This window comes from Carassius carassius, chromosome 6, assembly GCF_963082965.1.
Source record: "Carassius carassius chromosome 6, fCarCar2.1, whole genome shotgun sequence".
Taxonomy (NCBI): domain Eukaryota; kingdom Metazoa; phylum Chordata; class Actinopteri; order Cypriniformes; family Cyprinidae; genus Carassius; species Carassius carassius.
Genome location: NC_081760.1, coordinates 2,743,394 through 2,760,167, shown reverse-complemented (window position 1 = coordinate 2,760,167; position 16,774 = coordinate 2,743,394). Strand labels below are relative to the sequence as shown.

At 36.0% G+C, this 16,774-nt stretch overlaps 1 protein-coding gene across 1 annotated transcript in view; it reads right to left on the bottom strand.

The window, feature by feature from the left end:
• Positions 1-2,054: 2,054 nt before the first annotated feature.
• LOC132142214 (bifunctional heparan sulfate N-deacetylase/N-sulfotransferase 4-like) overlaps positions 2,055-16,774 on the bottom strand; it is a 55,469-nt gene continuing 40,749 nt past the window's right edge. Inside the window, exons 7-14 of the mRNA XM_059551898.1 lie at positions 16,120-16,302; positions 14,968-15,064; positions 14,279-14,402; positions 12,732-12,906; positions 11,219-11,389; positions 11,009-11,118; positions 6,129-6,231; positions 2,055-3,019 (exon numbers count right to left, since the gene is read on the bottom strand). Of these exons, the coding sequence (XP_059407881.1) occupies positions 2,900-3,019; positions 6,129-6,231; positions 11,009-11,118; positions 11,219-11,389; positions 12,732-12,906; positions 14,279-14,402; positions 14,968-15,064; positions 16,120-16,302 (1,083 nt within the window). The 3' untranslated portion in view covers positions 2,055-2,899. The remainder of the gene's footprint in view (positions 3,020-6,128; positions 6,232-11,008; positions 11,119-11,218; positions 11,390-12,731; positions 12,907-14,278; positions 14,403-14,967; positions 15,065-16,119; positions 16,303-16,774) is intronic.

Below are 16,774 nucleotides of genomic sequence, written 5' to 3'. Positions count from 1 at the left end.
GCTATTGAAGAAGCTTGCTGCTGAAGACTTGCCATTGGTTGTTGTAGGCCATTTGAATAATTAATAAGTTCGTTCTATTGGAGGAGGTTCTTTTGGGAGTGTGTTGTAGTCATGTATAAGCATAATTACACTACAAGTTCCATTTTCTGTAGGCATACTTTATGCGTTAATGCCATAGTTATGACTTTTCGGTTAAAAGATGTGTCCTCCTCCCTACTGAAATTAATAATTTTGGGGGTTTGTACCTCACTGTGAAAAGTGCATTTTAAAACGGAATACTTCTATTAAAATACATTTTCAATGACAAAACAATTTTTACTTTTTACAATTTTGAAAAATACTGACTACCCTGATAACATATACCCAAATACCTAAACAGGAAAATCAAGTAGGCTACTTCTCAGATTGGATCCGCCTGCACAAACACAGATTTTCACATAGAATCTATTAAGTCTAAAAGTTTGTGGCCAAATGTCTTCTGTCTACAAGAACCATTACACTATTGAGTATCTGACAGATCATTTAGCACATCTAAGAATCCATGTAGAAAGGGTCATCAGAAATCTTTTGTCAGAAGAATAAAATCTTTTTTATTCAACTTTCTTTGTTGTACACTGTCAGCTTGAGAAAACAGCATGATTTGTTTATCATGCTCATCACATCTTCTGTTATGCATTTTAAAACTGATTTATTTAAGCCCAGTGTTGCATTAATAATAAAGCATGTAAAATGGCATTTTCATAAATGTGTTTCTAATTGTCTCCTTATCAGTACTTTGACAGACTAATGAAGCACAGAAACCATATGTTGAACAAATGGGGTAAGGTTTAATGGAGACTCGCATGATGTAATTTCAAGTCCCTGCCCCTTTAAACGCCAACACAAAAGTGCCCTTTTGGTCCCAATTTCTACCGAGGGACACACACGACTGTGCTCTTGTCATGCCACTTCTCCCCTGCCCCTCCATTGGTCTGTGCACACTACTGGTTCATGAAGAATCACTCCATATTTAAAGCCAATACCAGCAAGACTCTCACCTGAAGAATCAGCCAGATCAGATGCACTGATTTATTTTATAGTTGTAATACCTTTTTTTTAATGTTAGTACAGCCTGTCACCACTAGAGGGAGGTATTTAATTAAAAACATGATCACTACACACATCTTAACAGTAAGGTAACTTAAAGGGTTAGTTCATCCGAGAACGAACATTTGTACATCTTCTACTCACCCTCGAAACATCCTAGGTGTATGTGACTTTCTTCTTTCAGAATAATTAAATAGAATTTATATAAAAAAAATTGTCCTTGCTCCTCCAAGCCGTTCAATTGGGGTAAGCGGGTGTTTGTTGTCAACAGTTCAGAAGACGTGAAATCTTACGAGCATCTGTAATTAAACGTCCCTCATATGGCTCCAGGGACCCCTGTAGCGAATCCATGCATTTTGTAAGATAAATATCCAGATTTCTAACATAATAAACACTTTTTTCTAACATCTGAAAAAAGGCCAAGAGGAGACTGGTTTTTCTTTGCTAAAGTAAGGAAACTTTATTTCCTGTGCTCCTACTGTACATTTCCCAGACGTGCATGCACAACGCATACGTCTTCCATCTTCCGCCTGCACGTCTTCTGCATCCCACAGTCAGCAGATGTTAGAAATAAGTGTTTATTACATTTGAAATCTGGATATGTATCGTACAAAACTCATGGATTAGCTACAGGGGGCCTTTATTCACCCCCCGAAGCCATGTGAGGGACGTTTTATTACAGATGCATGCATCAAAAAAGTCACATACATCAAGGATGCTTCGAGGGTGAGTAGAAGATGGACGAATTTTCATTCTCGGGTGATCTGACCCTTTAACCTAACCCTAACCCTACATACATAAAGCACAAACAAAATCCAAGGGAGATTTGCTTCAAATTAAGCACTTCAAACTAACTCAAAAGCATACTGTTTAAAACTTCTTGACCTCGCGTCTAATGTGTGATATGTAATATATATGATATATATCATGTGCAGAGACAGAACTTAGCAAGGACAGTTTTACGGAAACATGTCTCTCTCCAGTGTTTATTGAATATATATAGTTATTTACATATTTCTCAAAGCACTTTCTTACCTTATTGAGGCAATTTGTTTTCAAAAATAAAAGTCACACTTCAAATCCATCAGCCAACCAGTTGCAGTGCAGTGGGCAGGGCTAAGGCTACTTGACTACATACATATGCCTAGACACACACTCACACAAGGGCTTACACACACACATACACAGACTGAAATGATTTCCGCTCTTCATGCCATTGTGTCCAGAACAACAGTAATTGGGACGTGGACTGAAACATTGACATCACAATGACATCACTCCATTGAAAGCTGACGCAAAAAAATTGACTGTGCTCTTTATTTCTCCATACTCATTTTGCATCTTCACTGATAGATTGATTGACTGATATATTTGCAAGAGTGAGGTTATGAACAGTGGTTGTGCAGTTCTAAATCTCTCTGTAACGACGTATAAAATCTAAAGCTGTACCTTTATATCCAGTGTCTGATTAGGGAGCGTACAGTATAAATAGGAGGAAGTCTGTGGATGTTTACTTTTTTTTTCAGTTACAGTTTTCATGCAGTCTTTCGTTAGCTGCATCTGAAGTTCAAGGGTCACAGTTACCTCACCGAAAAAAAAATCTGACCTTCTGTAACAGAATTTTCATGCTGCCATGGAAACATCATACTGCTTTGTTTGGATTTCCAGAGGCACCAATAAATGGTGAGCTGAATTTTTGACCTTTGCTCCGCAAGCTTGCAGGTAGGTAGCATTGAGTACTGTACAAGTGTCTAGTTTCCATTGAGGGCTGAATCCGGATCTTTGACCCAGAGGAGCGGTGGTTTGGTTAGGGCTACCTGACCTTCTGTAGTTCCTCTCTGAGCCAGGCTGGTAGCGGCTGACCCAGTCTGTGCAGCAGCTTAGATAATTCAATGTTCTGATCCCTGTAGAATCTGGAGAGAAACACTCGTGACTAGAAAAGGAAAGAGTAAAAACAACACATATTTTAGTGAGCAGAACAGCTTTTAATTAGGTGCACACCTGTATAAAACAAATACAGTGCACTGTAAAACCCGACAAGTAAACTTAACTCAAACGGTTTGAGTAAACAGATATCCTTAAGTTATGTTAACTCAAACCATTTGAGGAAACCGATTGCCTTAAACCGTTTAAGTTGAAAAAACTAACAGTTATGAGTACTCTGAACTTAATTCAGTTGAGTTCACTGAAAGAAGATATACATTGCAATTAAGTAATTAAGTGATTATTTGAGTGATAACTGAGTTTAGTGATGAACACCTGCTGTTAACAAACAGAATTACTGAAGAAAAGAGAGAAAGGAACTACAGCTGACTTCAGACACAGCCTCACTCAAACCTGACAAGTTATGTTAACTCAAACCGTTTGAGGAAACCAATTGCCTTAAACCATTTAAGTTGAAAAAAAACTAACAGTTATGAGTACTCTGAACTTAATTCAGTTGAGTTCACTGAAAGAAGATGTACATTGCAATTAAGATTAACTAAGTGCTGATTGTTAATTAGTGATGAACAGCTGCTGTTAACAAACAGAATCACTGAAGAAAAGAGAAACACAAGAACTACTACAACTGACTTCAGACACAGCCTTAGATGAAATCAACTGAAATAAAATACATGAAATCTCTCAAGATCTGATTAAACAACCCCACAAACAGCATCACCAGCTCCACTTATTAATAACCAGACTGACTTTATTTCTGTCAGACGTCTACAGAAGATCTTATTGAGAATGAACTAAGGTTTAGATGTTGATTTATTGTTTCATTTGAAGTAACCATGTTAGAGATCAGTGTTTGCTTTAGTTGGGCTCTTGACCCTTGATTTCTGTCTTAGTCTTTTCACTGGCTGTTATAACCGTGTGTTTCTAAAACACATTTGTTGTAATTCAAAAGCCCAGAAGAAATGCCATCAGGTGTTAACCTGTACCTAGGTGTAGGTTGTTATACTTTATATTGGTGATGATAATTATTCATTATTATTCACAATTATTGAGCCGTACGGAGTCTAATCTCTGATGAAATAGGTGTTGTGTAATTTGTAGAAATGGTTCTAGTAAAAAATGACACTAAGAGCCAGTGGTTCTGTGATAATCAGTTAATATAAAAATGACTTTCTAAACATTTTGTACACATACATTTTTCTTCTATGCCAGTAGTTAGTCAAACACAGACATTAATAATCAGAATATGAACCTCTACAATGGTGAAGAAAAAAAACATGCTGCAATGCATTCTGGGTATTATTGTAGTACAAAACTCATCCATGGCTCCCAGCATGCTCTGCAGCATTTTTTTTTATGGTCACCATTGTTGAGGTTCATATGCTGATTATTGATGTCTGTGTGTGACTAATTGACACCATAGAAGTCCAAACTGTTGGGAAGTCTTTGTATTAACTGATTATCACAGAACCACTGGCTCTTGGCATCACTTTTACTATAATCAATCAAATTACACAACACCTATTTCATCGGAGATTAGACTCAGAACAGTTCAATAATTGATGATTATCATCACCAATATAAAGTATAACAACCTACACCTAGGTACAGGTTAACACCTGATGGCATTTCTTCTGGGCTTTTGAATTACAACAAATGTGTTTTAGAAACACACGGTTATAACAGCCAGTGAAAAGACTAAGACAGAAGTCAAGGGTCAAGAGCCCAACTAAAGCAAACACTGATCTCTAACATGGTTACTTCAAATGAAACAATAAATCAACATCTAAACCTTAGTTCATTCTCAATAAGATCTTCTGTAGACGTCTGACAGAAATAAAGTCAGTCTGGTTATTAATAAGTGGAGCTGGTGATGCTGTTTGTGGGGTTGTTTAATCAGATCTTGAGAGATTCAAATGTATTTCAGTTGATTTCAGTTGTAGTAGTTCTTGTGTTTCTCTTTTCTTCAGTGATTCTGTTTGTTAACAGCAGCTGTTCATCACTAATTCTCAATCAGCACTCAGTTAATCACTTAATTACTTGAATGCAAAGTTTCAAAACTTACATGGTTTAAATCAAGGCAATCTGTTTACTCAAACGGTTTGAGTTAAGTTAACTTGTCGGGTTTTACAGTGTGCTGTGTTGACTAACTTTGACTGGATGTTGTTAGTTCAGCTTAGGTCTGGGCGGTATACTAAATATATATTTTCAAGTAAGATTGGACAATACCATTTAAATCGATATACTCTGGTGTTGTGAATGCATCTGAAAAATAACTGCTTCAGGAAAAGAACACAATCCAAGTTGTACTAAACTAATTAAGCACTTCAAACTAACATAAAAGTATAGTTTTGAATCTTCTTAACATCTTTTCAGTGTGTTATATGTAATGCATTTTTAATATTTTTTTTATCTTATGGTTGTATTTTCATTTGTAAATATTAGAAAGTATTGCATATCCATTTTGCATAAAGGTCAGCCTGTCTCTGTTAAACTTTATCCAACAAGCACTGTTAGTCTAACAAATAACACAATAATTTACACTATCAAAAATACATTTTGCTAAAACATTTTGCATCCAAAAATGAAAGCACAGAAAGACAACTTCATTTTATGTTTTATTTTTCACTGTACCGAAAACATACCAAACTGTGTCACTGGGACAGTGCCTTTTCAAAAGGTACACTTTGGGTTTTAATATGCACATTTTAGGTACTAATATATGGTTTTCAAGGGACCAATATAGACCCTTTAGGTACAAAAGTTTAGCTTAAGGTAACTCCCCAGCTTTTGTACCTTTTTTTCTGAGAGTGTAGGTTTATAATGACACAAGGGTGAGTAAATGTAAGAATTTTCTTGTATGTGTGTGTGAGGAAAAATAGAGAGAAGAAAAAATAGAGAAACATGAAGCGAGAGTCTGAGTTGTTCTGTAGGTATCAGTTATTCAGTACATGAGCTACAGACATGTTAGCTGTTGCAAGATTGAACAGTCAGAGGTCAGAGTGAGTTCTCTCTCTCTCTATGACCCATATTGCTCAGTGTTGGCATGCCTCTATAGTACAGCTGCAATCATTAAAGAGTTTACTGTTGTTAGGTGGTACCTCAGAGTCCATGGGCGGGTATTTGCGGCCCTTGCTCTTCCCCAAACACTTAGTCCTGCCCCCTTCCAACAGCTGACACCAAAAGCCCTTCTGAGGATCAAACCTGTGAAGAGATTGAGAACGCTTTACAATCTAAAAGATTTCTTTCTACAAACAAACAAACAAACAAACAAACATCCTTTTAATTACATATTCATTTTAATATACAGTATATTGTACATATCGTGTATCTGTCCATCTATCTGTATTAAGTCTCTTAACTCCTTTTATTTGTACACTCAGCAATGAAGAAAATCTGGAAAAAATACACACAAACAGACACACTAGACATAAAGGTTTTTATACTGTACAAACTATATTTTCTATAGCCTTACAACTAAACCTACCTCTCACAAAAAAACTTTGTGCACATTTAGATAAAAAAAAAACACCTTTTAGTATATTTTTAAGCCTTTTGAATTACAGGGACACAGCAACCACCTTCACATTGTAATACCTGTGTCATACTGTGTCCTCATAAACCACCCAAACCAGTGCACACACACACACACACACACACACACACACACACACACACACACACACACACACACACACACACACACACACACACACACACACACACACCTGACTGACAGAGGTCTGCTGTAACCTTATCTGTTTGTCAGATAAGACATGGCCTGGTTTGATAAGCATTCAGAAACACATCAGCAATCTCTTACCACTCTCAGACAAATGTGATAGAAAGTGTGTGTGTGTGCGTCTGTGTCTGTGTTCGTTCTTTGACAAAGCAGCAAGCAGAAGGTATTTTGAAATTTCAAAACCTTGGTTTCACCCTTAAAATATTATTGTTATTTCAAAGGTGACAATCTAATTAAAAAGCCATTTCATTATTAAATGTCCTATAATTAATATCCATTTAAAAGTTTAAAAATCTTCACAAAAAAATTATATTTAATCATCTGTAATTTTGTCAAATTATGCATTTGAATGCGATTTGGAAAAATTCAGAACACATATTGCTCAGTCAAACAAGATATATATATTATAATTTAAGCAGGACAGAATGTTTAACAAACATTTGGATTTTTTGTGTGGTAGAATCAACAAGCACCAGTGGAGGACTGATTCGATTTTTTTACATTTTTAGTTTTTTATCCAAAACAGAACATTTAAAATTTAATTTCCATCACATTTTCATCACATTATCAAACACAATACATCATATGAGATGGAGATAACACCTGTTGAGCATTGTTAGTGGAGACATTAAATAAAATAAGGGAGAAAATTTTTTAAAACAGATATAAATTAACCAAAAAAAGTAAATTGTGACTGTAAAATGTATGTTTTAAGATGGTTATTTTAAATGTCAGCAAGGTAAAAAGTACCCAAGAAAAAGAGATGAAAGCAACAGAGAGGCAGAGAGAGAGAGTGATGTATGGCTTGCCTGATGAGTGACAGACAGAGCTAAAGAAAACTGCTGGAAGACTGAAACAAAATACCAAATGAGGAAAGTGGAGGCACAAAAAGAAGTGACAGTAAGTGAAAGAGAGAGGAGATGTGGTGAGATGAAGTGAGAAAGACTCAAACAGAGGGAGGTTATTAATAAAAGCCAAAGATTGATGGAGCTGTCTGTGATAGAGAACACATGCAGAGACTCACAGAACGACCAAACACACACACACACACACACACACACACACACACACACACACACACACACACACACACACACACACACACACACACGCACACACACACACACACACACACACACACACACGTGTGAGAGAAAGAGAGAGAGAGGGAGAGAAAGACTGAAATAGACCACACCTGACACAGGTAATACTGAGTTCAATGTTTTGGCATTTTATATGAAGAATGATAATCTGATACAGCCATTACTTCATTTCAAAATACAAAAAAAAATGTTCCTCCTTTTTTTTTTTTTTTTTTTTTTTTTTTACCACAATGCATTTTAGGTCCTTTTGATTGAGGGGCCACTGGAAATATTTTATATATATTAGGGGTGTAACGGTACGCAAAAATCACGGTTCGGTACGTACCTCGGTTTTAAAGTCACGGTTCGGTTCATTTTCGGTACAGTAAGGGAAAGAAATGCAAACATTAAACTGCAGGTTGTTTATTACTATAAACTTTTTTTAACAATTTGTTTACACGTTTTTAAAATACTTTTTAATAAAATATATATAAAATAAAAAAAGAATAAGAAATAAAATACTGCTGCAAAGTTCTCCACTAAATAAAATACTCTCAGTCTCAAACCAATATCATATAATAAAATATAATGAAAAATATAAACAAATAACTATGATTACAGTGCAGCATTACCAATCCCAGCTTTTAGGCCTGCTCATATTTAAAATATATATATAACTTTTCCAAAGTGTAAAGTGCAGCATCAACAGTTTCAGTTTTTAGACCTGTTCAGATTTCGTTATTGCGTTGGACCGATCGGAATTAAGAGCAAAGGTCTGTTTAAATGCCGACGGGAGCTGCGTTTGAATTACAATCGTTTTTCCTAGTTGTAGTGATGTTCACACTCGTGTGATGCCTTTTGAAAAACTTAGGCCGGTGACACACTGGCATATTGCACCTGTCAAACATAGTCTATTTTGCCGTCAATACTGTTGATGGTGTCCTTTATCAGTAGGCTTTATATTTATGCTCAACATGAAGTATAGATATTGTTGTCGTGAAGACAAGATCCTGGTCTGTCAGCGCAGCGGTCTCCCTCCATGTCACCTACAGTAGCAGCAGCGCGCCAGCGCCACGTCAGGCACGATTCTGGTGTATAAAGACCATTGATCTATAATATAGTCATATATAGATCATATATAGACGCAGCCAGTTTGTCACCGGCCTTAGAATCAGCTGCAGGGCGGGATTTGCGCTGAATGCGGAGACTTCCGCCACTTAATATGTTCGTTTGGAAACACGAAAATCTATATGTTCCGCAAACAAAATATTGCATTCGGTCATTCGGTACACACGTGCACCGTACCGAAAGCCCTGTACCACAACGGTCCGGTACGAATACACGTTACACCCCTAATATATAATATTTTATAATTTTTTATAATATAGAATAGCATGCATTATTTAAAGGAAATGTTTACTTAGGAACTATATAATGTTCATTTTGATCATTTTCTCTTTCAAAGTTGAAATGAGTGAATATAATTTCCATTCAATTGAATTTCATAAAAAATATATTATAGTACAATATGATTTATATACATGGTCCAAATTTGACATTTTGCCACACTTGCTGACTGTTTTTATTTTTATTTTTTATTCATCAGAAGAACTTCTCTTTTAAAAGTTGTTAGAAAACGAGAGTTGTGACAGATGTTTTCTAATATGTATGAAATCAATTTGAGTCACAAGTTACACAAGTCTTGTCACAAGATCTTTCTTACAGTTCAAACATGACTGAACATGCTGAGTGTTAATTTTGAATTATTAATCATGACAAGGCGTGACCTCATCCTCTGACAGGTGGGTTTCCAACCATTCACAAGCATGGTTAACAATGAACGACATTCCTTCTTTCCTCACTGTCTCCTATTATGTTTTCAAAATTGTTCAAATGTACAAGACACCTTATGAGCAATCTAACACACAGTGTCAGATGCCTAACGAGCTGCTTTTAATTGGAGAGTTAATCATGTGCTAATGGCTACAGCCAGATGATCACAATTAATCTCATTCAGGCTCTGTACAGATTAAACAGGCATCAACTGCTCAGAACACGGATCTGTCACCTCATTTTATCAGCTGATTCTCAAACACATGGGATCAGGGACAGCATGGATGACAGGCTTCATCCTGTATTGTATCTCTGGATGAGCCTGTGTCCATCTGTGTGGATGTGGATATTCTTGTTTGTGTATCCAAGTGCAGACCAAATGTTTCCACTGTGAAAGTAAAACCTAAAAAACTACATTCTCTGGACCTACATCACACAGCTGCATAAAATAACCTTTTTAATTTGTAGGGCTGTCAAAGTTTATTTATTAAATATGTGCTGTACTTAACAGTGCAAATGCATTTACTGAATTTGACATTATAACCGTTTTATTAATTTTCAAAAAATTCACTAATGAAGTGAAACAACATCATTCACAGAAATGTTGGTGCGAACACCAGTGGAGGACTGTAGGCTCATGGCTAAAATAGCTTTACACATAATTCCATAAAGTGTTAGAAAAGTGATTTCATTTTTGAATTACTGGAGATTTGCATGTTCGTGTTTGCCATTCCTGTGCATTTTAAAATAGTTTGAGTGATTTAAACTACCGCTCATAAATTTAATAGTTTGGCAGTAAAGACATTTATAACATTACAAAATATTTCTTTTTTTAAACCCATGCTGTTCTTTTGAACTTCTATTCATCAAAGAATCCTGAAAAAGCATCTGTTTCCTCAAAAATATTTAGTTTCAACATTGATAAAAAGAAATATTACTTAAGCACCATGGCATATTAAAATAATTTCTGAAGGATCATGTGGCACTTTAGACTGGAGTAATGATCCTATCGCAGGAATGAATTATTGATTAATATATAACTAGAAAACAGTTATATTATAATGTAACAATATTTAAAAATTGTACTGTTTTTGCTGTAAATAAATACAGATGTGCTGGCCACAAGAAACTTCTTAAAAAGTAAAAAAAAAAAAAAGAAGAAAAACCTTAACTCGACACTTTAGAACAGAATTTAGCTTAGATTTAGCTTATGTACAATGCAAAAAAACAGACTTTAGGTAAAAAATATTACAGAATGACTGCAATTATGTAAATCTGGGAGGTCCCCACCTTGATATAAAAGATATGTGTGTGTGACCCTTACGTGAGTGCCTGGGAGTAGTTGTAATAGGGAGTAACACCAAGAAATTTCTGAAGCTCGTCCAGTACTTTAGCTGGGTCATTCCTCAGCTGCTGTCCATCGATTATCATTAGCTGCAGGAGGAGACAGAGAGAGACAGACAGGAAGTAGAAAAATTCAGAAAACATACTGTATAAATACCAAAACCAGTAAAGGTTGGTCCAGATTGGTTACCTGGTTTGGAGGGTAGTATGTGAGCCATCTCTCCAGGTGTGTGGCGTAGAGTCCAGGTACGAGACAGCGGTTCTGGAGAGAGCGCAATTCAGGTGGAGACAGCTGGTCTGCTGAAATCACCTCATAGAAACTGAACTGCAGTGCTGCCGGCTCTTCATGAGCCCTCTGATGCTGCCAGTGAAATTACAACTATGTTAAAAACCAAACCTAACTGCGCAATGACTTAAACATTATATTTATTCTGATTCCGATTGGTCAGCAATTACAAATTGGTCAAATACTTTTCTATAACTGTCATATTGCCGCCCGTCTTGTTGCTAGTCTGATTAAGAAGATACGATATTAAAAAGATTATTTAAATGACAATTTCAACTCAAATTAAAAGTTCATGTCCATGAAATAAGCAAGATAACGTACAGGGCTTAAACTGTATTTAATCTTCAATATTATTATTTTAATACAATTGATGTGTCGTGTGGTAGCAGCTTCATGCTGTGCCCTCCTGTGCATGCTGTTGATGAGATTTCACCCTCACACAAACTCTAACATGCGGTTACACCCAGTGATGTTCTCACTCACACTTACACATATTCAATCTCTCCACAATATCACACATGAACATGTGCACGCTTGCTTCCTACGGAAATCCACCAAGCACACCAACACGCATACACACAACACATGATTTCATGTATTTAAGTGCTATGTATACTATTCTGCAAGAGTTCAAATGTGTAGTAATGCTGTAAGAAAATCCCAAAAAAATACAGTGTCCTCTATACGTCTGCCCAGGTATTTGAGCTCCCTTCTGACCCCTTTTTCCCTTTATTGCGTTATGGATGAATTTGTGTTGCCTTTATATTTAAAACTCATGCATGTAAGACAATGTTTTTTCCTTTATGTAATAATAAGTGATTCATGCTTATTTTTCTGCATCTATTAAGATGCATTTTAGTAATTCTGCACAGCACATTCATCCTCATGTACTTATTAATGTTTCATGTATTCTGGTGTATTTGTCTGACAGCTTGAATTTCACAGCTGCCATGTGTTCAATCAGAATGATTTCAGATCTTCGTCTGGATATGCACAAATACAAATTACTACTCTATTTTAATTTATTTCTGTGAACCATACTTATATGCTGATATGATGTTCAAGTAATGTTGTATGTTGCTTCATATTTTTGTGGAAACAGTGATAGTGTTTTTTTTGTCAGGATTCTTTGATCATTAGAAAGTTCAAAAGAACAGCGTTTATTTGAAATAGATTTTTGTTTTGTCACTTTTGATATTTTAATCACACTTGATGAATTTATTTCAAGCGGCCTAGCTAAAAAAACTTGTACATAATCAAAAAATTTGATCCTAATTAATACTGGAAAAAACTGGAAAACGTAAACATGGTCAGTGGCATTGACTGTTGTGCTGTACAGCGTTATCTTTCACACATCCACACAACTCTGACTGAGCAGTTCTACTAGTCTGTGCTTTGTGATTGGTCAGAGTCATACCTGATACCAGCTGTATGCCCTGTCTGAAGGGTTGATCAGCAGAGTAAGGATTTTGGCTTTAGGCAAGAGAGCGGCAGCTCGTTTGGGCGTCTCCTCTGAAGAAAAGTAGTTTGCACTCTTCTCAAACAGGAAATCTGTGCTGACATTAGAGGGTACAGGAAAAAACTCCATGTACCTTTGAGAAGAGATGTATATTGAGTCAGAGAAAACTCACACAAGACAAATGCACACACACACACACACACACACACACACACACACACACACACACACACACACACACACACACACACACACATGCCTACAGTAGGTGCCATTTACAGTGGGGGATTTTGCCATGGAAGATTTTTTCCTCACCAATTTATGAAAAGTGCTTGCGGCAGGAATATATCTAGGTCAATGACAAATAATACTGTCCAAGATAAAGAAAAAGGAAAATCTTGTTTAACCACCAAGTACATTACACCTTGTGCCACAAATTAAGAATTTATTAATGTTTCCCTTAGTTTTACATAAATCATGGCCATGTTGCACTGATTTGTTCCTCAAGGGAACAAACTAGCACAATGTAGCCACGAATTTACCTAAAATTGGGGATCAAATAAATCAAATGTAGCCATGAATTAGTAAGTCATGGAGACTTATTCATAGTGGGCTTTGTACATGTCAGTCTACACATCTTACATATTAATTAAAGTAAAAAAGCAGTATATGACTTCAATTTGGCCCACAAAAACAATTCAAAATATTTATAATTTATGAACCCCTTGTAATAAGCCATTTGCCACAAGACGTTAATACTAGATTTTAAGATTTAACAATTTATACGGTGGATCCATACATTAATCCACTGATCTACAAAACCCCTAAAATGGACAGTAGCAGAAGAAGAAATTACATTTTCAAATACGCCACAAACATATTTAAGCACTTGAATTTTTCAGTGAGTAGAATTGCTCCCCTGTGTAAGAAGAACTTATGAATTTAAGTAAGAATAGATATCAGGAATAGTTATTTAAATGATTTTTTTTATACAATTCTATTTAAAATAATATTCATTATAATTACATTTTGGGTAACACTATTTCAAGGACCAATTTTCATGATTAACTAGTTGCTTATATTAGCATGCATATTGTTTATTAGCTCTTACAAAGCACATATTAATGCTTTATCCTGCATGACCGTATTCTAGATCCCTTAATCCAACCCCATAACTAAACTTAACAACTACCTTGCTAACTATTAATAAGCAGCAAATTAGGAGTTTACTGAGGCAAAAGTCATAGCTAACGGTTAATAGTTAAAACTGGACCTTGAAATAACATGTGACTACATTTTGGCTTGGAAAAGAAACCATATTCTACTGTTCTCCAGATCTATACATGGCATAGAATATTTTCCAAAACAGTGGAAGATCATGTTTAATTATTTGTGCATAACCTACTTAATGTCTTAATCACTCATGTGACATTACAACCGTTGTGTATTCCTCCAAAAGAAAGTGAAACACATGTCTGGTGCACGAGTGCACACTTTACACTCACCAGTCGATGCCTTTGTGGTAGTTGTTGGTGTTGAAAAACTGAACTTCCTCGAATGTTTTCACACTTGGAAAGTTGCTGGAGATGAAGGGATGCATGATCAGGAAGAGGTAGAGCGCCGTTGTGCCTGGCAAGAGAGAGAGAGAAAGAGATGAAGAGAAAAGGGAGGAGGGCAGGAGAGAAAGGAAGAAGGAGGGGAAGTAAATTAACGAGCCCTTCCCGTGCTAATGATGAAATTATATGTGGAGCTGATAGCGCTGAAGAGAAATATTCGAGGCCTGGAGATTCAGCCCACAGACAGAGAAACTAAGAGACATGGGATCAATACACCATTTACCTTATGGATTTTTGTGTGTGTGTGTGTGTGTGTTGCGAGTTTGCGATACAGCAGGGAAGAAGAAGACAAGTCCAGAGAGGAGAAGTGTTTAACAAGACAGTGTCTTGACACCAATCAAAATCTTACAGCCCCAAAACAGCGCTCTGTCTCTTCCCTTGTTCTACCCCGCTAGCCCTCTGGAGACGTGTCTGTATTGTTCTCCTCTAGAGCTGATGCCCGTAGTTGCACTTTCATCATTTCCAGCAGCAAGGTAAGATATGAAGCAGGATCAAGGGGAACAGAGAAGTGAGGAGATTCACACGCACATATTCACGATTTTGAAGCCCTTTAAAAGGAAAGACGAAAGAAACATTACCTGTTTTCTGAGGCCCGACCACCATGAACTTGGGCAGCCTGTCGCAGGTCTTCTCTTTGGACCAGATGTCCTTATGCCTTTTATCATCACATGGGTTCTGAAGAACAACATCATAAAGGAGATCAGGCATCAATAAATGAAGCATGGAGACAGAGGACTTGACATGGTCTGCATCTCGATGCCTACAGTATATGGATAATCATTGAGATCATCTTCAGATTTCATATGACAGATATTAATAGATATTCTAGAGCCCTATTCGGATATAGGATCTGTTTTTCAGGACGGACAGTATGTCTGCAATTGTTACTGCTGATGTCTACATGTCATCAATTTGCACATGATGCACAAAATTTCTTTTGAAAACAGAACAATCAGAAATCTTTTTTTTTTTAGTTCAGTAACTGTTAAACTGTATTAGGCTAAGATGTAAATCTTTTCAAAATAAAACAATTGTAGCAACCAAACAAAAATATGCTACATATTGCACATATGCACATAAATCCAAGTGTTGTCCCAGTTGTAAAGTACATCTTTTCATTTTCTGGTGGCTTTTCATTGGTCAGCATCCACTTGAGATAAATGAAGTATATCTATGTACAACCATAGTTACAGAAAACAAAAACAAACAAACAAACAAACCAAAAAACTAACAAGACAAATGGGATTCATAAGACTTTTTAAATGATTTTGAAATAAATGACAGTTTAAGTGATTTACTGTAAATTGATAAAAAAAATTATTTATTAATGGTTAAGCTGAATTTCCAGCATCATGACTCCAGTCTTCAGTGTCACATTATCCTTCAGAAATCATTCTAATATGCTGATTTGGTGCTTAGAAAACACTTATAAATATATAAGATTATAAATGTTGAAAACAGCTGTGCTAGCTAAAGTTTTTGTGCGAACCATGATAGGATGATTGTTTGATGAATAGAAAGATTACATTTATATATATATATATATATATATATATATATATATATATATATATATATATATTTAAATAAAGTTTTTATTGTCACTTTTAGCCAGTTTAACACATTTTTGTTGAATAAGAGTATACATTTATTTAAAAAAGCTGCTAATCTGATTAAACATGAAAGTAAATTAAAATAAGATAAATGTCTGTATCTCTATCATAGCTGACCTGCCATAGTGGATTTCTCTGCTCTGGGAAGAGTGTGAAGTACTTGTGCGCGAGCTGCAGGGGAGGAAGTGTGTGCAGCTTCAGGTTGGTCCAGCATTTCAGGAAGTTAGCCAGATTAGTGAACGTATACAATCCCAAGCGGTCGTTCCCATAGTTGGAAAGATGAGTCATAAATATACTGATCTACAGAGAAACAGAGAAACAGTTTTCATTCATTCATAAGTAAGTACATGTCAGAAGTAAACAGCAGCCTTTGCTACTATAACATACGTGCTAACATAAAAACCCACAGTGAAATAAGTGAATGTGATGACCTTAGTTGTAACACCCCAGTGTTTCCTGTAGGTAGCAGTATTGTGTACATTAATGCTCAAGTTTTAAACCTTTGCTCCTTTATTATACTAACATCCATTTCTCATATGAGCATTATTAATTACAAACCGACCCACATTTGTGCATGATTTTATTTGTCAAATGTGTTTTAAACGGCCCAGCAGATGTTGCAGTAATGTTGATCATTTGGTTTGGTGGCAGTGTCTGATAAAGGCTAAATGTTGCATAGCAACCCTATACGCTGCACTAGGGTGTGCTGATTTCCTGCGTCGGGCCCTTTATTGGGTGTTTCAGAGCACCCCTGGGGCACATTCAATTACTG